Source organism: Mobula birostris, chromosome 6 (assembly GCF_030028105.1).
Source record: "Mobula birostris isolate sMobBir1 chromosome 6, sMobBir1.hap1, whole genome shotgun sequence".
Lineage (NCBI taxonomy): Eukaryota > Metazoa > Chordata > Chondrichthyes > Myliobatiformes > Myliobatidae > Mobula > Mobula birostris.
The window spans coordinates 1,940,841-1,967,680 of record NC_092375.1 but is presented as its reverse complement, the minus strand read 5'-3'; the positions used below and the strand labels follow the sequence as shown (position 1 = coordinate 1,967,680).

Below are 26,840 nucleotides of genomic sequence, written 5' to 3'. Positions count from 1 at the left end.
CCTAAGGCACACCACTGGTCACTGACCTCCATGCAGAATATGACCCATGTACAACCACTCTTTGCCTTCTGTGGGCAAGCCAGTTCTGGATCCATAAAGCAATATCCCCTTGGATCCCATGCCTCCTTACTTTCTCAATAAGCCTTGCATGGGGTACCTTATCAAATGCCTTGCTGAAATCCATATACACTACATCTACTGCTCTACCCTCATCAATGTGTTTAGTCACATCCTCAAAAAATTCAATCAGGCTCGTAAGGCACAACCTGCCTTTGATGAGGCCATGCTGAATATTCCTAATCATATTATACCTCTCCAAATGTTCATAAATCCTGCCTCTCAGGATCTTCTCCATCGAATTACCAACCACTGAAGTAAAATTCAGTGGTCTATAATTTCCTGGGCTATCGCTATTCCTTTTCTTGAATAAGGGAACAACATCTGCAACCCTCTAATCCTCCAGAACCTCTTCCGTCCTCATTGATGATGCAAAGATCATCTCCAGAGGCTCAGCAATTCCTCGCCTCCCACAGTAGCCTGGGGTACATCTCATCCAATCCTGGCAACTTATCCAACTTGATGCTTTCCAAGAGTTCCAGCACACACTCTTTCTTAATATCTACATACTCAAGCTTTTCAGTCTACTGCAAGTCATCACTACTATCACCAAGATCCTTTTCCATAGTGAATACTGAAGTAAAGTATTTATTAAGTACATCTGCTATTTCCTCCGCTTCCATAAACACTTTCCTACTGTCACACTTGATTGGTTCTATTCTTTCACATCTTATCCTCTTGCTCTTCACCTACCTGTAGAATGTCTTGGGGTTTTCCTCAATCCTGCCCGCCAAGGCCTTCTCATGGCCCCTTCTGGCTCTCCTAATTTCCTTCTTAAGCTTCTTCCTGTTAGCCTTATAATCTTCTAGATCTCTAACATTACCTAGCTCTCTGAACCTTTCATAAGCTTTTCTTTTCTTCTAGATTTACTACAGCCTTTGTACATCACGGTTCCTGTACCTTACCATAACTTCCCTGTCTCATTGGAATGTACCTATGCAGAGCTCCACACAACTATTCCCTGAACATTTGCCACATTCTTCGTACCTTTCCCTGAGAACATCTGTTTCCAATTTAAGCTTCCAAGTTCCTGCCGGATAGCCTCATAATTCCCCTTACTCCAATTAAACACTTTTCTAACTTGTCTGTTCCTATCTCTCTCCAATGCTATTGTAAAGGAGACAGTGATCATAACTCTATCTCCAAAATGCTCTCCCACTGAGAGATCTGACACCTGACCAGGTTCATTTCCCAAAACCAAATCAAGTACTGCCTCTCCTCTTGTAGGCTTATTTACATATTGTATCAAGAAAACTTCCTGAACACACCTAACAAACTCCACCCCATCCTTACTCAAGGGAGATGCCAATCGATATTTGGGAAATTAAAATCTCCCACCACAACAACTCTGTTATTATCACAGCTTTCCAGAATCTGTTTCCCTATCTGCTCTTCAATATCCCTGTTACTATTGGGCGACCTATAAAAAACACCCAGTAAAGTTATTGACCCATTCCTTTTCCTAACCTCCACCCACAGAGACTCCGTAGACAATCCTTCCATGACGTCCACCTTTTCTGCAGCCGTGACACTATCTCTGATCAACAGTGTCACACCCTCACCTCTTTTGCCTCTCTCCCAGTCCTTTCTGAAGCATCGAAAACCCAGCACTTGAAGTAACTATTCCTGTCCCTGAGCCATCCAAGTCTCTGCAATGGCCACCACATCATAGCTCCAAGTACTGATCCACACTCTAATCTCATCAGCTTTGTTCACAATACTCCTTGCGTTAAAATAGACACATCTCAAACCGTCGGTCTGAGTGTGTCCCTTCTCTATCATCTGCCTATCCTCCCTCACACACTGTCTCCAAGCTTTCTCTACTTGTGAGCCAACCACTTCTTCCCCAGTCCCTTCAGTTCGGTTCCCACCCCCCAACAATTCTAGTTTAAGCTCTCCCCAGTAGCCTTAGCAAACCTCCCCGTCAGGATATTGATCCCCCTGGGATTCAAGAGCAACCCGTCCTTTTTGTACAGGTCACACCTGCCCCAGAAGAGTTCCCAATGATCCAGAAATCTGAATCCCTGCCCCTGCTCCAATTCCTCAGCCACACATTTATCCTCCACCTCATTCTATTCCTATACTTACTGTCTTGTGGCACAGGCAGTAATCCTGAGATTACTACCTTTGTGGTCCTGCTTCTCAACTTCCTCCCTAACACCCTGTAATCTGTTTTCAGGACCTCTTCCCTTTTCCTACCTATGTCATTGGTACCAATCTGTAGCACGACTTCTGGCTGTTTTCCCTCTCACTGCAGGGTATCTTGGACGCGATCTGAAATGTCCCGGACCCTGGCACCTGGGAGGCAAACTACCATCCGTGTTTCTTTCCTGCGTCCACAGAATCGCCTGTCTGACCCCTAACTATAGAGTCCCCTATCACTGCTGCCATCCTCTTCCTTTCCCTACCCTTCTGAGCCATAGGGCCGGACTCTGTGCCAGAGGCACGGCCACTGTTGCTTCCCCCAGGTAGGCTGTCCCCCTCAACAGTACTCAAACAGGAGTACTTATTGTCGAGGGGTACAGCCACTGAGGTACTCTCTAGTACCTGACTGTTCCCCTTCCCCCTTCTGGCTGTGACCCATTTATCTGTCTCCCGTGGCCCCAGTGTGACCATCTGCCTATAACTCCTTTCTGTCACCTCCTCACTCTCCCTGACCAGACGAAGGTCATCAAGCTGCAACTCCAGTTCCCTAACTCGGTCCCTTTGGAGCTGCAGCTCGACACACCGGGTGCAGATATGGCCGCCTGGGAGGTTGGGAGACTCCAGGACCTCCCACATCTGACACTGAGCATAGAACACCGGCCTCATACGCATACTTCCTTTCTGCAATTAACACAGATAAGCCTATCTCACCTCGTCCCATTACCACCTAAGCCCGTTGAGTCAAAGCCCTATCACTCTGCTACCTCTCACTCCGCTGCCCACTGGATTCCTCAATGCTGTCTACATGGATGCTGTGTGAAATTGCAATTGGATATAAATCCTGATCACCTTAGCCACACACTATGGGAGTTCCCTGTCAGGACAAAACATGTTTCCAGAGAAGACTGATAAACACAAGGGATTCTGCAGATGCTGGAGGAAATCAACATGTCAGGCAGCGTCCATGAAAATTGATAAACAGTTGAACTTTTGGGCTGAGACCCTTCATCAGGACTGGAAAGGAAGGGGGAAGGTACCAGAATAAGAAAGAGAGGAGAGGGGAAATAGGACAACCTAGAAGGTGATAGGTGGGGGGAAGGGGATGAAGTAAGAAGCTAGATAGTGATAGGTGGAAAAAATTAAAGGCTGAAGAAGAAGGAGTCTAACAGGAGAGGAGAGTGGACCATGGGAGAAGAGGAAGGAAGAGGGGCACCAGGGGAGGTAATAGGCATAGTGAGGAGAAAAGATAGAAACCAGAGTGCAGAGTGAAAACGAGGGAAGTGGGAGGGGGATAATTACTAGAATTTGGTGAAATAGCTGTTTTTGCCCTCAGGTTGGAGGCTACCCAGATGGAATATGAGGTGTTGCACTCCTGGGAGTTGCCTCATCATGGCAGAAGAGGAATGGGATTTGGGATAGGATTTTAAATGGTTGGCCACTGAGAAATGCTAACAGTTGCGGATGAAGCAGAGGTGCTCAACAAAGTGTTCCACCAATTTACTATGGATCTCACCAGGGTTGAGGAGGCTGCATCAGGAACACATGCAATAGACAACCCCAACAGATTTGCAGATGCCTCACCTGGAAGACTGTTGGGGACCCTGAAAGGAGATGAGGGAGGAGGTAAATGGGCAAGCATAGTACTTCTGCTTCCAGGGATAAATGCCAGGAGGGAGATTAGTGTCAGGGATGAATGGACAAGGGAATCAGAGAGAGAGAGTGCTCCTTGCGGAAAGAGGAGATTGGGGGAGGTAAAGATGTGTTTGGTGGTAGGTTTGGTGGAGGGTGAGGAGCCAGAGGTCGTGGTACATATAGGTACCAATGACATAGGTAGGAAAAGGGATGAGGTCCTGAGAATATAGGGAGCTAGGAAGGGAGTTGAGAAAAAGGACCGCAAAGGTAGTAATCTCGGGATTACTGCCTGTGCCACGCGACAGTGAGAGTAGGAATGCGATGAGGTGGAGGATAAATGCGTGGCTGAGGGATTGGAGCAGGGGGCAGGGATTCAAGTTTTTGGATCATTGGGACCTCTTTTGGCGCAGGCGTGACCTGTACAAAAAGGACGGGTTACACTTGAATCCTAGGGGGACCAATATCCTGGCAGGGAGATTAGCGAGGGCTTCTGAGGTGACTTTAAACTAGAATGGTTGGGCGGTGGGAATCAAATTAAAGAGGCTAGACGTGAGGAGGTTAGTTCACAACAGGGGGATGGGAACCAGTGTGGAGAGACGGGGGTGTAAAGTGAGGGTAGAAGCAAAAAGTACTAAGGAGAAAAGTAAAAGTGGCAGGCCGACAAATCCAGGGCAAGCATTAAAAAAGGCCACTTTTCAACATAATTGTATAAGGGCTAAGAGAGTTGTAAAAGAGCGCCTGAAGGCTTTGTGTGTCAATGCAAGGAGCATTCGTAATAAGGTGGATGAATTGAAAGTGCAGATTGTTATTAATGATTATGATATAGTTGGGATCACACAGACATGGCTCCAGGGTGACCAAGGATGGGAGCTCAACATTCAGGGATATTCAATATTCAGGAGGGATAGACATGAAGGGAGGGGAGGTGGGGTGGCGTTGCTGGTTAAAGAAGAGACTAAGGCAATAGAAAGGAAGGACATAAGCTGGGAAGATGTGGAATCGATATGGGTAGAGCTGCGTAACACTAAGGGGCAGAAGACGCTGGTAGGAGTTGTGTACAGGCCACCTAACAGTAGTAGTGAGATCGGAGATGGTATTAAACAGGAAATTAGAAATGCGTCCAATAAAGGAACAGCAGTTATAATGGGTGACTTCAATTTACATGTAGATTGGGTGAACCAAATTGGTAAAGGTGCTGAGGAAGAGCATTTCTTGGAATGTATGCGGGATGGTTTTTTGAACCAACATGTCGAGGAACCAACTAGAGAGCAGGCTATTCTGGACTGGGGTTTGAGCAATGAGGAAGGGTTAATTAGCAATCTTGTCGTGAGAGGCCCTTTGGGTAAGAGTGACCATAATATGGTGGAATTCTTCATTAAGATGGAGAGTGACATAGTTAATTCAGAAACAAAGGTTCTGAACTTAAAGAGGGGTAACTTTGAAGGTATGAGACGTGAATTAGCTAAGATAGACTGGCAAATGACACTTAAAGGATTGACGGTGGATATGCAATGGCAAGCATTTAAAGATTGCATGGATGAACTACAACAATTGTTCATCCCAGTTTGGCAAAAGAATAAATCAAGGAAGGTAGTGCACCCGTGGCTGACAAGAGAAATTAGGGATAGTATCAATTCCAAAGAAGCAGCATACAAATTAGCCAGAGAGAGTGGCTCACCTGAGGACTGGGAGAAATTCAGAGTTCAGCAGAGGAGGACAAAGGGCTTAATTAGGAAGGGGAAAAAAGATTATGAGAGAAAACTGGCAGGGAACATAAAAACTGACTGTAAAAGCTTTTATAGGTATGTAAAAAGGAAAAGACTGGTAAAGACAAATGTAGATCCCCTACAGACAGAAACAGGTGAATTGATTATGGGGAGCAAGGACATGGCAGACCAATTGAATAATTACTTTGGTTCTGTCTTCACGAAGGAGGACATAAATAATCTTCCAGAAATAGTAGGGGACAGAGGGTCCAGTGAGATGGAGGAACTGAGCGAAATACTTGTTAGTAGGGAAGTGGTGTTAGGTAAATTGAAGGGATTGAAGGCAGATAAATCCCCAGGGCCAGATGGTCTGCATCCTAGAGTGCTTAAGGAAGTAGCCCAAGAAATAGTGGATGCATTAGTGATAATTTTTCAAAACTCGTTAGATTCTGGACTAGTTCCTGAGGATTGGAGGGTGGCTAATGTAACCCCACTTTTTAAAAAAGGAGGGAGTGAGAAACCGGGGAATTATAGACCGGTTAGCCTAACGTCGGTGGTGTGGAAACTGCTGGAGTCAGTTATCAAAGATGTGATAACAGCACATTTGGAAAGCAGTGAAATCATCGGACAAAGTCAACATGGATTTGTGAAAGGAAAATCATGTCTGACGAATCTCATTGAATTTTTTGAGGATGTAACTAGTAGAGTGGATAGGGGAGAACCAGTGGATGTGGTATATTTGGATTTTCAAAAGGCTTTTGACAAGGTCCCACACAGGAGATTAGTGTGCAAACTTAAAGCACATGGTATTGGGGGTAAGGTATTGATGTGGATAGAGAATTGGTTAGCAGACAGGAAGCAAAGAGTGGGAATAAACGGGACCTTTTCAGAATGGCAGGCGGTGACTAGTTGGGTACTGCAAGGCTCAGTGCTGGGACCCCAGTTGTTTACAATATATATTAATGACTTGGATGAGGGAATTAAATGCAGCATCTCCAAGTTTGCGGATGACACGAAGCTGGGTGGCAGTGTTAGCTGTGAGGAGGATGCTAAGAGGATGCAGAGTGACTTGGATAGGTTGGGTGAGTGGGCAAATTCATGGCAGATGCAATTTAATGTGGATAAATGTGAAGTTATCCACTTTGGTAGCAAAAATAGGAAAACAGATTATTATCTGAATGGTGGCCGATTAGGAAAAGGGGAGGTGCAACGAGACCTGGGTGTCATTATACACCAGTCATTGAAAGTGGGCATGCAGGTACAGCAGGCGGTGAAAAAGGCAAATGGTATGCTGGCATTTATAGCGAGAGGATTCGAGTACAGGAGCAGGGAGGTACTACTGCAGTTGTACAAGGCCTTGGTGAGACTACACCTGGAGTATTGTGTGCAGTTTTGGTCCCCTAATCTGAGGAAAGACATCCTTGCCATAGAGGGAGTACAGAGAAGGTTCACCAGATTGATTCCTAGGATGGCAAGACTTTCATATGAAGAAAGACTGGATGAACTGGGCTTGTACTCGTTGGAATTTAGAAGATTGAAGGGGGATCTGATTGAAACGTATAAAATCCTAAAGGGATTGGACAGGCTAGATGCAGGAAGATTGTTCCCGATGTTGGGGAAGTCCAGAACGAGGGGTCACAGTTTGAGGATAAAGGGGAAGCCTTTTAGGACCGAGATTAGGAAAAACTTCTTCACTCAGAGAGTGGTGAATCTGTGGAATTCTCTGCCACAGGAAGCAGTTGAGGCCAGTACATTGGCTATATTTAAGAGGGAGTTAGATATGGCCCTTGTGGCTAAAGGGATCAGGAGGTATGGAGGGAAGGCTGGGGCGGGGTTCTGAGTTGGATGATCAGCCATGATCATAATAAATGGCGGTGCAGGCTCGAAGGGCCGAATGGCCTACTCCTGCACCTATTTTCTATGTTTCTATGTTTCTATGATCCCATTGAAATGGAAGTAGTTGTGGAGAATGAAGTCTTTGTTGTGGAGGCTCATGGGGTGGTAAATTTTAGGTTAAAAGGAACTATACCCCTGTTAAAGCAGCAGGACGATGGGGTGAGCGTGGATGTCTGGGAAATGGAGGAGATGCAGGTGAGGGCAACATCAATAGTGAGGGAAGAGAAACTCCATTCTTTGAAGAAGAAGATCTTCTCTGATATCCTGAGAACAGATACAACTGATAGAGGACTGAGAATTTTTACAGGAGAAAGGGTGGGAGGAGGTATGTTGTGTTGCTCTGGAGGAGACTTGCCATTCCTTTCTCAGAGGACAGCTGGAGGAGGGCACCAAATACAGAGCTTTCTGATACTCTTGGTGTGGCAGGTGAATGAGGCCTGAGGGTAAAAGCTGAAAGGATGGAAACAGGTAGGGTTTCAGGTAAGAGGCATCAGGAGGGAGAAGGCAACGGTGCAAGGTGCTCGTGGCCATAGAGCATTGGGAAAGAGTTGTGCATATGAGTGGGAGTGAAGCATGAAATAGACATGGTACAGTGCAAGAACAGGCCTTGTGGGTGCCAACAGTGGTGCCAGTTTAAGCTAAGCTTAAAGTTGGTGTAGGGAGAAAAGGGGCTTGTTTCTGCTGTTGTTGCTTGGTGTTCTATGTTATTCTGCTGAGCTTGGTGGTGACACTTACGAGCTGTACCCAGCACATCCTCAAGTTCGTTGGTTGTTAACGCAAGCAATGCATTTCACTATGTGTTTCCAAAAGTCCAAAAGAAATGGGAGCAGATGTAAGCTATTCACCCCATCGAGTCTGCTCTGCCATTTCATGATTGCTGATCAATTTCCTCTCAGCCCCAATCTCCAGCTGTCTCCCCATAACCTTTGATGCCTTTCCTAATCAAGAACGTATCAACATCCGCCTTAAATACTCCCTATGACTTCCACTGCTGCCTGTGACAACGAATTCCATAGATTCTCCACCCTCTGGCTAAAGAAATTCTTCCTCAATGGTCGTCCCTCTACTCTGAGGCTGTGTCCTCTGGTCCTAGACTACCCTACTACAGGAAATATCCTCTCCACATCCACTCTGTCTATACCTTTCACTGTTCGATTGTTTCAATGAGATTCTCCCTCTATTTAACTTTCAGCAAGTACCAAAGCCATCAAACATTCCTCATAGAATAATCCTTGCATTCACAGAATCATTCTCGTTATCCTCTGCTGACCCCCCTCTGATGTCAGCACATTCCTTCTAAGATAAGGGGCCCAAAACTGCTCACAATACACCATGCGGCCTGACGAATACCTTATATAACCTCAGCATTATACCCTTGCCTTTATAATCTAGTCCTGTCAAAATGAATGCTAACATTGCATTTGCCTTTCTCGCCATCAACTCAGGCTGCAAGTTAAGCTTGAGGGAATCCTGCATGATGACTCTCACATCCCTTAGCAACTCAAATTTTTAAATTTTCTGCCCTTTAGAAAATAGTCTATGGTTTTGTTTCTTCTACCAATGTGCATGACCATCCACTTCCCAACACTTTATTCTGTCTGCCACTTCGTTGCCCATTCTCCCAGTCTGTCTGTCTGCAGCCTCCCGCTTCCACTACGTTACCTGTGCCTCCAACTGTCTTCACATTGTCCACAAAATTGGTCACAAAGCCATCAATTCTATCCAAATCATTGACATGTAACTTAAAAAGCAAACCCAAACACTGACCCCTGCAGAATGCTACTATTCAACAGCAGCCAACCCAAAAAGCCTTATTTTATTCCCACTCTGCCTCCTGCCAATCAGACAATCTTCAATCCATGCTAGTAATTTTCATTAATACCATGGGCTCTTATCTTATTAAGCAGGATCATGTGCAGCTCCTTCACTGGTCTTCTGAAAATCCAAATTCACAACATTAACCATTTCTCCTTTGTCTATCCTGCTTGATATTTCATCAAAAATTCCAACAGATTTGTCAGGCGAGATTTTCCCTTAAGGAAACCATGCCTTTTTTATCATATGCCTCCAAGTACCCTGAGACCTCATCCTTAATAATCGACTCCAACATCTTCCTAACCACTGAGTTCAGACTAACTGGCTTATAATTTGTTACTTCTGCTTCTCTCCCTTTTAAGAGTGGAGTGACATTAGTAATTTTCTAGTCCTCTGGAACCATTATAGAGTCTGCTGATTCTTGAAAGATCTTTAATAATGTCTCCACACTTTTCAGTCACTTCTTTCAGAACTTTGAAGTGTACAACATCTGGTCCAGGTGACTTACATACCTTCAGAGCTTTCAGTTTCCCAAGCATCTTCCCCCTAGTAACAGCAATTGCACTCACTTCTGCCCCTGTGTGTGTATATATAGCTTACCTTCATATTCCATTTTTCCCTTCTTATAATGTTTTTTTTGGTTGTCTTCTATTGGTTTTTAAAAGCTTTCTAATCTTCTAACTTAACATTAATTTTTGCTCTATTATATGCCCTCTCTTTCACCTTTATGTTGTTTTTGACTTCCCTTGTCATCCATGTGCCTTTAGAATACTACTTCTTCTCTGGAATATATCTATCCTGCAGCTTCTGAATTTCCCCTGGAAACTCACCATTGCTGTTCTGCCGTCAACCCTGCTAGTGTCCGCTTCGAATCAACTTTGGCCAACTCTTCTCTCATGCCTCTATAATACCCTTTATTCCACTGTAATACTGATAGATCTGAGTTTAGCTTCTCCCTCTCAAATTGCAGAGTGAATTCTATCATATTATGATTTCTGCCTCAAAAAAGTTAATTTACCTTAAGCTCCCTAATCAAATCTGGTTTATCAGACAACACCCAATCCAGGATTATCTTTTCCCCTTGTGGGTTCAACCACAAGCTGCTCTAAAAAACCATCTTGTAGGCATTCTACAAATTCTCTCTCTTGGGATCCAGCACCAACCTGATTTTCCCAATCTACCTGCATTTTGAAATTTCCTATGACTATTGTAATATTGCTCTTTTGATATGCATTTTCTATCTCCGGTTGTAACTTATACCCCTCTTCCTGGCTACCGTTCGGAGGTCTGTATATAACTCCTATCAGGGTCTTTTTGCCCTTACAGTCTGTTAACCCTACCCCCTAGGAATCTGCATCTTCTGATCCTATGTCACCTAGTTTGAAGGATTTGATTTCATTTTTTTTTACCAACAGAGCCACCTACCCCCTCTTCCTCCCTGCCTGTCCTTTCGATACAAAGTGTACCCTTGGATGTTAAGCTCCCAACTATGATCTTCTTTTAGCTACGACTCAGTGTTGCCCACAATGTTGTACCTACTAATCTGTAACTGTGCTGCAAGATTATCTACCTTATACATAATGTACATGTGATAAATTAACTTGAATCTTGAGCTAACCCCATCTACCAACACATGGTCCATATCCCTCCATTCCCTCTCCATCTATGTGCCCAAAAATGTACCTCTTAAATGTTGCTATCGTATTTGCTCCCACCTCTCCCCTAACAGCACGTTCTCAGCACTTACAACTCTCCAGAGGGACAGTCAGGTAAACTGATAAGCTAACATTAAAGGCAAAATGTGAAAAGGAATGAAGAAGACAGTTCACACTCGATGAGGTCAGCAGAAGGATTTTACTGTGGTCAGTGAATGCAAGTAAACCTGATTCACTTTGCATCTGTGTTGATGCGCTGAGTGTGGTAGATCAGGCGCAGAGAGCTATGCGGGAACATAGTGTGCTGATAACAGAAGCTTAACTTAAGTGGGAGTGAGGAGAAGATGGCGGTGCGATGGCAGCACGCGCGGCCTCTCTGGTGATGAATATCTGTCATCTGTCAAGTAGGGGACCGTGCACAATTCTGATTTGATGGAGACGGATGTGAGAGTACAGAGGAACATCTGGAAAACTTCTGAAATGCCCGCTTCGCTGCCGCTGCTACTGTGTGGTAACCGGAATCTCCAGAGCAAAAGGCCCCGAATCCTCGGCTTTGCTTGTTTCAGTGGCCGAGGGTAGGTCGAAGGTGCTCGGCAGAGGATGGTGCTGGGGAGGCTGTATCGGAGGGACTGGTCGGAGGCTCGAAGTTTTCGGACGGATTGACTCAGTGTTGCCTGTAGTCGGCTGCTTCCAAGATATCGGCAAGCTGGCGGGGCCTGGAGGTTTATGGCAGGGAGTTTCTCCCTTTTGCCGCCGCTATCGGGGACTTGGGGACCTTTGAGACTTTTTTTATCGTGCCCATGGTTTGTTCTTCATCAAATTATGGTATTGCTTTGCACTGCTGTAACTATATGTTATAATTATGTGGTTCTGTCAGTGTTAGTCTTTGGTTTGTCCTGTTTTCTGTGATATCACTCCGGAGAAACATTGTATCATTTCTTAATGCATGTATGCATTTCTAAATGACAATAAAAGAGGACTGAGTGTTCTCATAATCTAATCTAAAGGGACAGGACAAAGAAAATACTCCTGGGTATAGGAAGGACAGGGAAAGAGAAAAGGAGGGTGTGTGATCAGAATCAGGTTTAGTATCGCTGGCACATGTCGTAAAAATTGTTGTTTTGTGGTAGCAATACATTACAATACATAATAAAAGCAATAGGTTTCAATAAGTATATATAAAAAATTCAGTCAGTATTGCAAAAAGAGAGGAAAGAATGTAGTGTGGTGGTGTTCATGGGTTCGTAGTACATCCAGAAATCTGCTGGTGGAGGGGAAGGACCTGTTCCTGAAATGTTGAATTTGTGTCTTCTGACTCCTGTACAGCTCCTTGATGGTAGTAATGTAAAAAGGGCATCTTGATCAAAGAGACTGATACAGTGCTGCAGAGAGGCAATAGGGTCAAAGATGGAATGTTTGGATAGAGATATTAAACAGGAGAAATAACATTATGCTGTTGGTGAGCTCGCCGGGGATGGAGGTGAAGCATTGAAAAGTGCTGGTAATGAGCTCGTTGGGAATGGAGATGAAGCTTTGAAAAGGGCTGGTGGTGACCTCACTGGATAATGGGAGATGAAGAATTGAAAAGGGCTGGTCGTGAGCTCGCCGGGGTTGGAGATGAAGCATTGAAGAGGGCTGGTGGTGAGCTCGCTGGGTAATGGGAGATGAAGCATTGAAAAGGGCTGGTGGTGAGCTCGCTGGGGTTGGGAGATGTAGCATTGAATAGGGTAGTTCATGATGTGTCAGGTTGTAAATACTAGCAAGGTATCCATGCCCCTACAGTCTTACTGTCTTATACACTTCCTTTTCACCGAAGATTAAAGCCCAAACTTGCTCAACCCTTCCTCATACTCACCTCACTTCTGTTCATGAATGCACTGCCAGATTCATCTCAACCCCATTACCAAGTTTGTTGATGATACTACAGTGGCTGGCCTCATCAGCAACAATGATGAGTGGAGGCAGAGAAACACACTGAGGGAATTGGCCACAGGGATATTCTGCACTGACGGTCACCTAGTTACCTGCCTCCTGTGACCTAGGGGTGACTACATCCTGTAACTTCTATCACTTCCTCCATTTCCCATATGAGCCGAAGGTCATCGAGCTGCATCTTCAGTTCCTTAACATGTTTTCTGAAGAGTTGCAGCTCTGTGCACCTGGTGCAGATTGACCCAAAGCGTCGACTGTACTCTTTTCCATAAATGCTGTCTGGCCTGCTGAGTTCCTCCAGCATTTTGTCTGTGGCCCTTGTAGCCATTCTTACTGTGCTAAGTGTGTCTTAACAGATGATAACTGAAAAATAAAAAGGAAGAAGAAACTTACCGGATACTTATCTCACTCACTTGCCCCTGCCTTATTTTCATTTGCCTTTTCTATTGAATCTCATTCACTGATTGGGTGCAATTCAACTCCAAAAACTGCAGCAAAGTGCTGCTTTTTTAAAACTTCAGCTGCGAACTTAAATGAAATGGCTGCTTCATTTTGTGATCCTACTCACTGATTGGGTGCAGTCCACCTGGTAGGGTAAGATTTTATTAATGTTGTCTTTTTCCTCCAGATGAATGGAACGTTTCTTCTCATCACTACAAATTATTGCCGTTTGGAAAATGGGAGTTGTACATTCCCCCCAAAGCTGATGGTTCATCCCCTATACCGCACGGATCCAAGCTCAAGGTAAATTCCTCGTGATACTGTTGCAATTGAGATATGTGGCAGGAAAAGTCTGGTGGCTTCAGGACTTGACTTGTTTTGCTGATTTGACCAACCTCTTGAGAAAAGTGATGTTCCTCTTGAGTACTTGAGAGAGTAGCTTAGGAAAATGGCAGGTGTGCAATTTGCTTCATGTTCTGGAGTAGTGGTCACCAGCCTTTTTAAGCCCAGGATGTCCTACCTCAACCTTAGTGAAAGGCAAGATCTGCCTACTAAATCGTTCAGAGAAAACACAGCTCAGATTGTACTTCCAATTTGAGGCCTTTTATTTAGGCTAAATGTATTTGAATTACACAAAATACTTCTGTCAAACTCTCAAATTAATTCAAACAAGAAAACACTGTAACTAGCATATCAAACAGGCCATAGCTGTCTTTCTTTAAGAATATTACAATACTTCACACCTTTAATTCTAAGTTTCATTATTTAATTTTATTTCAACACGAAAAATAAATGAATAAAAATTGACTGCTGCACTCAGTGTGATGACTGGGGCTGAATACTTTCTGCTAGTTCCCTGAAATTTGGCTCAGAACTACAGACAGCCAGTCTGAGACAGTCTGTGAGGTGTCTGTCAGTAAGACAGCTCCTGTACTTAGATTTAATAATTTTCAGCTGTGAAAATGCAATTTCACACAGAAAGTTGACCCGAAGTAGGCACTGACTTTTAGTGCTATAAAACCAACATGCACTCCGCGCATTGCTGGGGCCCCATCAGTAGTAATTGCCACCAGTTTATGAATGGGGATGTCATTTTCACCGACATATTTTTTAAACTCATTGCAACTATCCTCACCTCTCGTTCTCTCCTTTAATTGCAAAAGAGTGAGGAAGTCCTCCTTTGTTGTAAAATCCTGGAAAACCATTCTGACAAATACAACAAGCTGAGCTGGTTGCATTACATCCAGGGATTCATCGAACTGTAGTGAAAAATATTCACAGACTGACAAGTCCTTTAACACTTGTCGATCCACGTCCTCTGACAGTGACTCTACCCTCCTTGTCACTGTTGCAGGGCCAAGCGGTATATTATGTATTGCGGTTGTGATGTCATTTTTGTTTTTAAAGTCATTAAAAACAGTCTCTGCGGTAATGGCCATTGCTTCCTTGAATAAATCGCCATCTGTAAAATGCTTCTTGTGTTTAGCCAAAAGGTGACTTACACAAAATGATGCTTCAATAGCAGCCTTATTTTGAGCAGCATGTTTTGTGAAAAACGATTGCTGGGCCTTCAACCCTGATTTCAGCTCCTCAACTTTTCGGGCACGAATTGCGCCTTTTGGGGGGTTAAAGTTAAAGTCTGTCCCGAGCCTTGTGGCCCATCAGGTCGGTGCTTATGCCGGTTTCTGTGGCGATTGCCGATTGCGTCGCCTCTGATCTGGGCCGACATTTACGTGCCGGGCGGCACCTAATTAATTAGCTTGTTTATTTCGGCTTTTTTTCTTAAAGAGGTGCTGGGTGGGTTTCGGATACTGCTGCATCCCTGCATGCTTCACAGCCCAGTATCGGTCCGCGGCCCAAAGGTTGGGAGCACTGCTGTATATTGATGTTTGCAACAGTCTGTACTCTTATCTAATCTAATTGGTCACTTTGATACAGCACAAGCTATGCTGAAAACGCGGTGGATGGCGGGGGAGCCACACACAAGTGCACTGGGCAAAAAGAACCGAACTAAAACCCCGCAACCTGGAAACAATCGCTCTTTATTGTTACATGCTCAAGGAAATCTGTTTTTTTTTTTGTGAGAATGATGTAATGGTCTTTTGGAGGTCACCTGATGTGATTTCCCCGCCGATGTGAGGTCACGTGATGACATGTGCACCGTGACTATATAACGGTCGACCCAGGTGACACAGTTGGTTTTTGAGTTTGTAGATTTCCAGGTAGAACGTGCTGTATCTCCGTTTCTGTTGTGTTTGTTTTTGTGACACAGTTTCATTTTTAAAACGGTTGTGTGTTCTGTTGCAAAATACCTTATTATTTGGACTGGAAATTTGTGGCTGGATGTGCCAGTTTATTCAATTCCAACAGTTGAAGGGAGAGTGAAGAATTTATCGAAGGATCGAGAGAAGTCGGCATCATTTGGCAGTTTAATAAAGAATCAACCTTATTGAGTCTTCGTTGGAGGAGTACTTGCATCAGAAAGAGCAAAGAATTCATGCAAAAAGGTTCTCTCTCTCTCTCTAAAGGAATTTAAGGTCAGTCGATTTAAACTGTTTATTTTCGGCATCATGAATCCTGTGGACAGAACCAGCAGGAAAGTTGAGTCTGTGAAGAAATCTTTCTCCAGAGAAGTCTCTCCCAATTGAACGTGTAAATCTGTTCGACTTTCGAAGTTATCGTTTTAAGAACTATATCTGACTGTATCGCTTTAAGAACTGTTTTCACATTTAACTCTTTAAGAACCAGAGCCGAGTGGCGAGTTGGTGAACGGCTGCATATCTGTTAACTTCTGGTTAAAGTTTTCGTTTGTTTTTTTTTTCCCCTTATCGTTTATCGGTGTTTAATAAATGTTTGGTTATTTTTATATAACCTGTCTCGATTGATATTCATTGTTGCCAGTTACGTAACATTATAAACAGCATTCAATAGCAAAAGTATTGCTAAATTACCATTATCCTAATTAGTATTACCTATTTTTATGATGCTCACATTACGACAGTATTTGTGTATTTATTTTCGATTTTTTTCGGGATCTACTGGGAAAGTCTCAAAGTTCGACTTGGTTGGCGACCCCTATTCTGGAGGATGTCAGCAATTATGTCTGTGTCTGACTTGTGTATAAAAGTCAGCAAGTCAAGCAGCAGCTGTATGAAACCTTGCTTGGGCCACATTTGTGCTGCCAGGTTCAGGAGGAGTTGTTGCCCTGTAGCCACCGGATTGCTGGACTAATTCTTGCCTCAACACCGAACGGACTGCCTGGCTGTGGACTCAGCTGCCGGGGCGCTGCCTTTCATGGTCTGTGTATTATTTCTTTTTTTATTGTTTGCATGACTTTTTTTTTTGCCTGTTAGATATTTGTCAGTCTTTGTTGTACGGGGTTTTTCATGGATTCAGTTGTGTTTCTTTGTTTGTGGTTGCCTGCAAGATATTGAATCTCAAAGGTGTACATAGTATGCATACTTTGGTAATGAGTTTACTTTGAACTTTCATTTCTGGTTGCTGCTTTACAGGAAGGGTGCAAAGCAGGTTCACCAGGAAAATGCCTGGATTGCAGAGTATAAGCTACAAGGAGAGTTTGCATACACTTCAGTTGTTTTCTCTTGAGCACTGGAGGTTGAAGGGCAAACTGACTGAAATATATTAAATGATGAGAGGCATTAATGGGGTAGATGGTCAGAGTCTTTATCCCAGGGTGCAAATATCAAATACAAGAGGGTGTAGGTTTAAGGGTGGGGGGGTGTGGAAGTTCTAAGGAGATTCAAGGCAAATTTTATTTTACACAGAGAGTGGTAAGTGCAGTTCCCAGCTGGTGGAAGTGGTGGATGCAGATGGAATGTTTGAGATGGAATATATGAATAGGCAGGGAATGCAGGGATATGGCTGATGTGCAAACAGGATTAGTTTTAATTGGCATCATGGTCAAAGGACCTGTTCCAACATTGTACTGCTTCGCTTATATCAGCCTCAAATCTTTTTGCTGTTTTCTTTGCTCACAACATGGAAACAGGCTCTTCAGCCTGCTTTGACTTGAAATTGTAGACTTATTCTGATATTTGCAGACAATGTCCCTTCATCGGTTTTATTCCTCAGTGAACTGGCCCTTCCCTGAGTCATTCTTTTAGTAGCATCAAAAATACAAATCGATTTGTAAACTTTGCCTTTGCAGTGAAGGATGAGATGAGAAATAAGACCATAAGACCATAAGATAAAGGAGCAGAAGTCGGCCATTTGGCCCATCAAGTCTGCTCCGCCATTTTATCATGAGCTGATCCATTCTCCCATTTAGTCCCACTCCCCTGCCTTCTCACCTTAACCTTTGATGGCCTGGCTACTCAGATACCTATCAATCTCTGCCTTGAATACACCCAATGACTTGGCCTCCAGTGCCACCCGTGGCAACAAATTCTATAGATTCACCACCCTCTGACTAAAAAATTTTTTTTGCGTCTCTGTTCTCAATGGGCGCCCTTCAATCCTTAAGTCATGCCCTCTCGTACTAGACTCCCCCATCATGGGAAACAACTTTACCACATCCACGCTGTCCATGCCTTTCAACATTCAAAATGTTTCTATCAGGTCCCCCCTCATTCTTCTAAACTCCAAGGAATACAGTCCAAGAGCGGACGAACGTTCCTCATATGTTAACCCTCTCATTCCCGGAATCATTCTAGTGAATCTTCTCTGTACCCTCTCCAACGTCAGCACATCCTTTCTTAAATAAGGAGACCAAAACTGCCCACAGTACTCCAAGTGAGGTCTTACCAGCGCCTTATAGAGCCTCAACATCACATTCCTGCTCCTATAATCTATTCCTCTAGAAATGAATGCCAACATTGCATTCGCCTTCTTCACCACCGACTCAACCTGGAGGTTAACCTTAGGGGTATCCTGCATGAGGACTCCTAAGTCCCGTTGCATCTCAGAACTTTGAATTCTCTCCCCATTTAAATAATAGTCTGCCCGTTTATTTCTTCTGCCAAAGTGCATAACCATACACTTTCCAACGTTGTATTTCATTTGCCAGTTCTTTGCCCATTCTTCCAATCTATCCAATTCTCTCTGCAGACTCTCCGTTTCCTCAGCACTACCGGCCCCTCCACCTATCTTTGTATCGTCAGCAAACTTAGCCACAAAGCCATCTATTCCATAATCCAAATCGTTGATGTACAACTTAAAAAGAAGCAGCCCCAACATGGACCCCTGTGGAACACCACTGGTAACCGGCAGCCAACCAGAATAGGATCCCTTTATTCCCACTCTCTGTTTCCTGCCAATCAGCCAACGCTCTATCCACGTATGTAACTTTCCCGTAATTCCATGGGCTCTTATCTTGTTAAGTAGCCTCATGTGTGGCACCTTGTCAAAGGCCTTCTAAAAATCCAAATATACAACATCCACTGCATCTCCCTTGTCTAGCCTACTTGTAATTTCCTCAAAAAATTGTAATAGGTTTGTCAGGCTTCCTTTTTGCTTCCTTGCTCCCTTCTTAAATAGCGGAGTGGCATTTACAATCTTCCAGTCCTCTGGAACCATGCCAGAATCTATTGACTTTTGAAAGATTATCGCTAATGCCTCCACAATCTCCACAGTTACTTCCTTCAGAACACGAGGGTGCATTCCATCTGGTCCTGGAGATTTATCTACCTTTAGACTATTTAGCTTCCTGAGTACTTTCTCTGTTGTAATTGTAACTGCACACACTTCTCTTCCCTGCCACGCTTGAGTGTCCAGTATACTGCTGATGTCTTCCTCAGTGAAGACTGATGCAAAATCCTTATTCAGTTCCTCTGCCATCTCCTTATCTCCCATTACAATTTCTCCAGCATCATTTTCTATCAGTCCTATATCTACTCTCACCTTTCTTTTACTCCTTATATACTTGGAAAAGCTTTTAGTATCCTCTTTGATATTATTAGCTAGTTTCCTTTCATAGTTCATCTTTTCCCTCTTAATGACCTTCTTAGTTTCCTTTTGTAAGCTTTTTAAAACTTCCCAATCCTCTGTCTTCGCACTAATTTTTGCTTCCTGGTACGTCCTCTCCTTTGCTTTAACTTTGGCTTTGACTTCTCTTATCAGCCACGGTTGGATCCTTTATCCATTCGAAAATTTATTCTTTTTTGGAATATACCTGTCTTGTACCTTCCTCACTTCTCGCATAAACTTCAGTCACTGCTGTTCTGCCGTCCTTCCCACCAGTGTTCTTTTCCAGTCAACTTTGGCCAGTTCCTGTCTCATGCCACTATAATTTCCTTTACTCCACTGAAATACCGACACATCAGATTTCGGCTTCTCTTTTTCAGATTTCATAGTGAATTCAATCATGTTATGATCACTGCCTCCTAAGGGTTCCTTCACCTCAATCTCTCTAATCACCTCTGGTTCATTACTCAATACTTAATCCAGTACAGCCAATCACCTAGTGGACTCAACAACAAGCTGTTCTAAAAAGCCATCTCGCAGACATTCTACAAATTCTCTCTTTCGAGATCCAGTGCAGACCTGATTTTCCCAATCCACTCGCATGTTAAAATTCCCCACAATTATCATAATACTGCCCTTCTGACAAGCCTTTTCTATTTCCTGTTGCGACTGTTTGGAGGCCTGTATATAACTGCCATCAGGGTCCTTTTACCCCTGCGATTTCTTAGCTCAACCCATAAAGATTCTGCACCTTCCGATCCTATGTCTCCTCTTTCTACTGATTTAATATCATTCCTTACCAATAAAGCCACGCCTCCCCCTCTCCCTACCTTCCTATACGCCGTGTATCCTTGGACGTTCAGCTCCCAGAGACATGCATAGAAGGGGGGTGAGGGGTCACTTAGCCTCTGGAGTTCTCCTGTTACTTATGAAGATCATGGCCAACCATCCACCTCTTCATTTTCCTACACACCTTCATGTGTTTAGATTTGTGAAGATTCAGCATGACATCTAAAACTTTGACAAACTTCTATAGATGTATTGTGGTGGAGAGTATATTGACTGGTTGCATCACAGCCTGGCATGGAAGCAAAAATGCCCTTGTATGGAAAAGCCTGCAAAACGTAGGGATACAACCCAGCCCATTAGGGGTAAAGCCTTCCCCACCATTAAACATATCTACATGAAGTTCTGTCAAAAGAAAGCGGCATCCACCACACAAGGCATGCTCTCTCCTTGCTGCTGCCTTCAGGAAAGTGGTACAAGAGCCTCAGGATTTTCACCACCAGGTTTAGAAACTGTTATGACCCCTCAACCAACAGCCTCGTGAACTGAAGGGTAACTTCACTCACTCCTTAATTGAAACGTTCCCATAACACTATCACGGACTCATCATCTCATGTTTTTGATATTTATTGCTCATGTATTTATTATTATTATTTCTTTTGTATTGCAGTTTTGTTGCCTTTTGCAGACTGGTTGATCGTCTAAGTTGGTGTGGTCTTTCATTGGTTCTGTTATGGGTATTATTCTATGGATTTATTGAGTATGCCCATAAGAAAATGAATGGCAACATACATATACTTTGATAATAAATTTACTTTGAACTTTGATTTTCCTAATGACCTATAATTCAAACAACCCAGTGTCTGAACCTGTGAGGGAGGGAATCCCAAAGATCCACCATTTTGGAGGTGAAAGCATTTCTCAGCTCAGTTCTAAATATGCTTGACCTTAATCTGAGACTTGACATTGCTTCTTGTCGTGTTCACCAGGGAAAATATCTAAAGCAGAGAAAATACAACTTTGGACAGGCCAATCTGCCCATAGTGTTGTGCCAACTTATGCCATATCTAAAATTTGCTGATGATACAACCATTATTGGCAGAATCTCAGATGGTGACAAGAAGGTGTACAGGAGTGTGATATACCAGTTAGCTGAGTGGTGTTGTAGCAACAAATTTGTACTCAATGTCAGCAAGAGCAAAGAGCTGATTGTGGACTTCAGAAGGGGTGGAATGAGGGAACACATATAATCCTCATAGAGGGACTTGAAGTGGAGAGAGTGACAATTTCAAGTTCCCGATTGTCAATATCTCTGAGGACCAAACCTGGATGCAACATATTGATGCAGCTCTAAAGAAGCCAAGACAGCGACTATATTTCATTAGGAGTTTGAGGAGGTTTGGTATGTCATAAAAAACATTCACAAATTTCTAGAAATTTACCTAGCTTGCAGACATTTAAAAAAACAATAGACTATCAGTAAGATGACGGCAGGTTTGGGTGCAGTGGCTTCTACGGGGTCAACCGTCCGCCCTCGAGCTCCCCTGAGTGACCGTCTGTCCCTGGCTCATGGATTTATCTGTCGCAGGAATGGGCATGTCTGTAAAGTGGTGGGAATTCCAGCCAGAGGAGGCTCTGCCTGGATGTTGGTTTTGAGGGTGGTGGGCATGAAGGAGATGCGTTCAGAAGTGGATGTGATGTGGACAATGGGGTTTTTGCAAGAGTTATCTCATGGTTTAAGGAAAAGCTGTTGTATTTCCTTTCTCTTTTATTTGTTTAGAAATATAACTGTGGAGTGTCCATGGTGATAGGAGATAGTTATGCCTTGCTGCCCCTGGGGTCTTACAGTACACCGGCATTCGACACGGTACCAAGGGGTGACACTGCAGTAAAAACAGAAGTGAAAACAGAGTTATGTTCTCTGGCATCCTGCTTTGGAAAACGCAGGTTTCAACCAACACCTAGCAACCATGACCCAGAGTACCAGGGATGGACACCATCCATGTCTGTGCCAATGGATAAGATCGATAGACCATGACACCATAATATATAGGAGCAGAAGTTAGGCCATTTGGCCTATCGAGTCTGGGCTGCTCCAATTCTTCCAGACACCCCCACTCCCCTGCCTTCTCCTCATACCCTTTGATTCCCTGGCTAATCAAGAACCTATTTACCTCTGCCTTAAATACACTCAATGACTCGACCTCCACAGCCACTCATGGTGACAAATTCCACAGATTTACCACCCTCTGACTAAAGTGATTTCTACACATCTCTGTTTTAAATGGACGTCCTTCAATCTTGAAGTTGTGCCCTCTTGTTCTAGAATCCCCTACCATGGGAAATAACTTTGCCATATCTAATCTGTTCAGGCCTTTTAACGATCAGAATGTTTCTATGAGATCCCCCCTCATTCTCCTGAACTCCAGGGAATACAGCCCAAGAGCTGCCAGACATTCCTCATATGGTAACCCTCTCATTCCTGGATCATTCTCGTGAATCTTCTCTGAACCTTCTCCAATGTCAGTATATTCTTTCTAAAATAAGGATCCCAAAACTGCACACAAAACTCCAAGTGTGGTCTCAGCGTCTGTTTCCCATGGTGTGGGTGTTGTGACAAGAATACACATAGATTACGATGTAGCTGTCCTGGGCTGGCACCAGTGGAATCAGCAGTTGGTCTGCCACCTGTCTTCAGGAGAGAGAGAGATAAGGAAAACAATGGAGCAGCATTTGGAGATGTTAATGAAGGGACAGGAGAGAGTAACGGAAGGAGAGCTGTCAAGATCGGCTCCCCGTTTGAACCCTGAACTGTTTGAAGTGATGGACAGGAGATACCCCAGCAGGGGGATAAAAAGGGACAGGTTCACTAAGGCAGCACACACACGACACCCGAGGTAACGAGACCCTGGAAGCGGTGCGCCTCTCACAAGTCGGTGGGAAGCTTTTGGACGGCTGATCGCGGGACCAAGCCATAGACGCACAGGGTGGAAAGGCACGATCGGCGGGAACCTGGTGTGTGTCCACCCTTGCCTGGGTGCCAGGTTCACCACAGGGAAACGATCGTATCGGGAAACGGAGGGGTCACGGTCGGTGACCTCAGATGACATCACAAAGGACTCGCCCGAAAGCTGACTGCGAAGGTCTGTGTGGAAGCCGTTTTGAATATTCATTCGTTTTGCTCTCTCTCTCCTTCCCCCCACTGTCTGCGAACTGAACTGAACTAAATTGAACTGAACTTTGCGTCATTTTGAAACTGGTCATTTACCCCTAGGCAACGATAGAGCGTGATTGATCCTGTTATCTTAATTCTGTGTACATGTGTGTTTATCATTGCTGAACTGTTGCATTTATTATCCTTTTGATTAGAGTACTGTGTTGCTTGTTTCTTTAATAAAACTTTCTTAGTTCTAGTAATCCAGACTCCAACTGAGTGATCCATTTCTGCTGGTTTGGCAACCCAGTTACGGGGTACGTAACAGTGTCTAAACCCAGAGGCCATGGGTTTAAGGTGAGAGGAGTGGAGGTTTAAAGGGGATCTGAGGGGTAAAAGTTTCACACAGTTGGGAAAAGTTCACTGGTGTCTGGAATGCTGCCAGAGAAGATGATGGAAGAACAGTAACAGCATCTGAACAGGTAGTGAATGAGCAGGGCAGAGAGAAATGCGGAGTTGATGCAGGCGGGTGGGATTGGTATGGATCAGCATGGTGGGTCCTGTTTTGTGCACCTCTGGCTGGAATAACCAATACCTTTCTCCTTCTCACTGTAACGGAGGAATTGCAATTCTCATGATTAGATAAAGAAAACGTTACAATGAAAAGCCAGTCTGTTTCTCTGATTACAGCGCTCCTGAACTTTGTAATAGGCTACTGTATTTCTATGCTATATTGGCTGTCCTGTTGTACATAATATTTATTATAAATTACTGTATTTGCATATCGCACATTTGAATGGAGCCGTAACGTAAAGATTTTTACTCCTCACGTACTTGAAGGATGTAAGTAATAAAGTCAATTCAAATCAATTTATTTCAGCTGTAAAACAGTCTGGTTCACTAATACTATTCCTGAGCAGAATTTTGGTCTGTTTCTATCCTACATGACACCTCAGCCAAGACCCAAGAAGCCCTCAGTCCAGGTTCCTACCAGGAATAGTCGATAAGAAACAGAAGAACATCTGCAGATGCTAGAAAACCAAAGCAACACACAAAATGCTGGACCGTCTGTGGAAAAGAGTATAGAGTTGATGTTTCGGGTGAAGACCCTTAAGGACTGGAAAGGAAGGTGGGGCGGAGGGAGGAAGAAGGTCAAGGTGGCAGATGATAGGTGAAACCGGGAGAGGGGGAGAGATGAATTAAAGAGCTGGGAAGTTGAATGGTGAAAGAGATAAAGGGCTGGAAAAGGGGGAATCATAGAGGACAGAAAACCATAGAAGAAAGGGAAGGGGGAGGAGCACCAGAAAGAGGGATGGGCAGGTAATTAGATAAGGTGAGAGAGGGAAACAGTATTGGGGAATGGTGAAGGAGATGGGGAAGCGGCAATTACCAGAAGTTAAAGAAATCAATGTTCATGTCATCAGGCTGGAGGCTACTCAGACAGAATATAAGGTGTTGCTCCTCCACTCAGAGTGTGGCCATATTGTGGCAGTAGAGGCGGCCATGGACTAACATGTCAGCATGGGAATAGGAAATAGAGTTGAAATGGGTGGCCACTGGAAAATCCCGATTTCTGTAGCATATGGAGCGAAGGTTCTTGATAAAGTAGTCTCCTGATATACAGGAAAACACACCAGGAGCACTGAAAAAGACTCACAAGTGAAGTGTTGCCTCACTTGGATAGACTGTTTGGGGCCCTGAGTGGTAGTGAGGGAGGAGGTGTAGGGACAGGTGTGGAATTTGTTCCTCTTTCAAGGATAAATGCCAAGAGGGAGATCAGTGGGGAGGGATGAATGGACAAGGGAGTCATGACGGAAGCTATCCCTGCGGAAAGCAGAAAGTTGGGGTGAGGGAAAGATGTGCTTGGTGGTAGGACCCCGTTGGAGCTGGCGAAAGTTATGGAGAATTATGTGCTGGACTTGAAGGCTGGTGGGGTGATAGGTGAGGACAAGAGGAGCCCTATTCCTGGTGGGGTGAGAGCAGACATGCGCAAAATAGAAGATATGCGGTTGGAGTTAATAATGATGGTGGAGGAAGGGAAGCTCCTATATTTAATGAAGGAGGACATCATCTTTGCTTTGGAAATAAAAGCCTCATCCTGAGAGCATATGGGGTGGAGATGGAGGAATTGAGAGAAGGGGATAGCGTTGTTACAAGTAACAGGTTGGGAAGAGGTATAGTCCAGGTAGCAGAGAGAGTCCGTGGGTTTATAGTAGACTTCAAAAAGCTGTCACCAGAGATAGAGACAGCGAGATCGAGAAAGAGAAGGGAATTGTCAGAAATGGACCAGGTAAATTTGAGGGCAGGGTGGAAGTGGGAGGCAAAATTGATGAAGTTGACGGGTTCAGCACGAGTACAAGAAGCAGCACCAATGGATTCGTTGATATAGTGTAGGGAAATTGCAGGACGGTCACCAGTGTAGGCTTGGAGCATAATCTGTTCCATGTAGCCAGCAAAAAGGCAGGCATAGTTGGGAACCATGCGAGTGTCCGTGACTACATCTTTTGTTTGAAGGAAGTGGGAGGAGCTAAAGGAGAAATTATTAAGAGTGAGGACAAGATGGTGGAGCGTGGTGGTGGAGGGGAACTGGTTGGGTCTGGTGTCCAGAAAGAAACGGTGAGCTTTGAGGCCTTCCTGGTGGGACATGGCGGTGTAAAGGGACTGGACATCCAGAGTAAAAATAAGAAGATGAGGGCCAGGGAACATGAAATTATAAAAAAGAACTGGAGTGCGTGAAGTGTCACGAACATAGGTATGAAGGGACTGAGCTAGGGGGGATAAAACAGAGTCAAGGTATGCAAACATCAGTTCAGTGGGGCAGGAGCAAGCTGAAACAATGGGTCTACCTGGACAGGCAGGTGGCTGGAGCAAGCAGAATAATGGGTCTACCTGGACAGTTATGTGACGGGAACAAGCTGAAACAATGGGTCTACCTGGACAATCAGGTTTGTGTCAATAAGATCTGGCCTTGCTACTGAAGGGCCAGCATGATAGTGTAATGGTTAGAGTAACACTATTACAGTGACTTGGGTTCAATTCCCACCACTGTCTATAAGGAGTTTGTGAGATTCCTCCAGTTAGTGTAGCACTATTACAGTAGCCAGCTGTAACATTGGGGGTCAGTTCCTGACGCTGTCTGTACAAAGTTTGTATGTTCTTCCTGTGACCCTGTGTGTTTCCTCTAGAGGCTCTGGTTTCCTCCCACATTCCAAATAGAAACATAGAAAACCTACAGCATAATACAGGCCCTTCGGCCCACAAAGCTGTGCCGAACATGCCTTACCTTAGAAATTACCCAGGGTTACCCATAGCCCTCTATTTTTCTAAGCTCCATGTACCTATCCAGGATCTTAAAAGACCCTATTTTATCTGCCTCCACCACAGTTGCCGGCAGCCCATTCCACGCACTCACCACTTCCTGTGTAAAAAAAAAACTTACCCCTGATATCTCCTCTGTACCTACTTCCAAGCACCTTAAAACTGTCTATTTCAGCCCTGGGAAAAAGCCTCTGACTATCCACACGATCAATGCCTCTCATCATCTTATACACCTCTATCAGGTCACCTCTCATCCTCCATCGCTCCAAGGAGAAAAGGCCAGTTCACTCAACCTATTTTCATAAGGCATGCTTCCCAATC

At 44.2% G+C, this 26,840-nt stretch overlaps 1 protein-coding gene across 5 annotated transcripts in view; it reads left to right on the top strand.

Annotated features, from left to right (window-relative positions):
• gbe1b (glucan (1,4-alpha-), branching enzyme 1b) overlaps positions 1-26,840 on the top strand; it is a 523,715-nt gene that overhangs the window by 192,860 nt on the left and 304,015 nt on the right. For all 5 annotated transcript variants that reach the window (XM_072259817.1, XM_072259815.1, XM_072259814.1 and 2 more), the window contains exon 3: positions 13,527-13,642. In XM_072259817.1, coding sequence (XP_072115918.1) covers positions 13,527-13,642 — 116 coding nt within the window. The remainder of the gene's footprint in view (positions 1-13,526; positions 13,643-26,840) is intronic.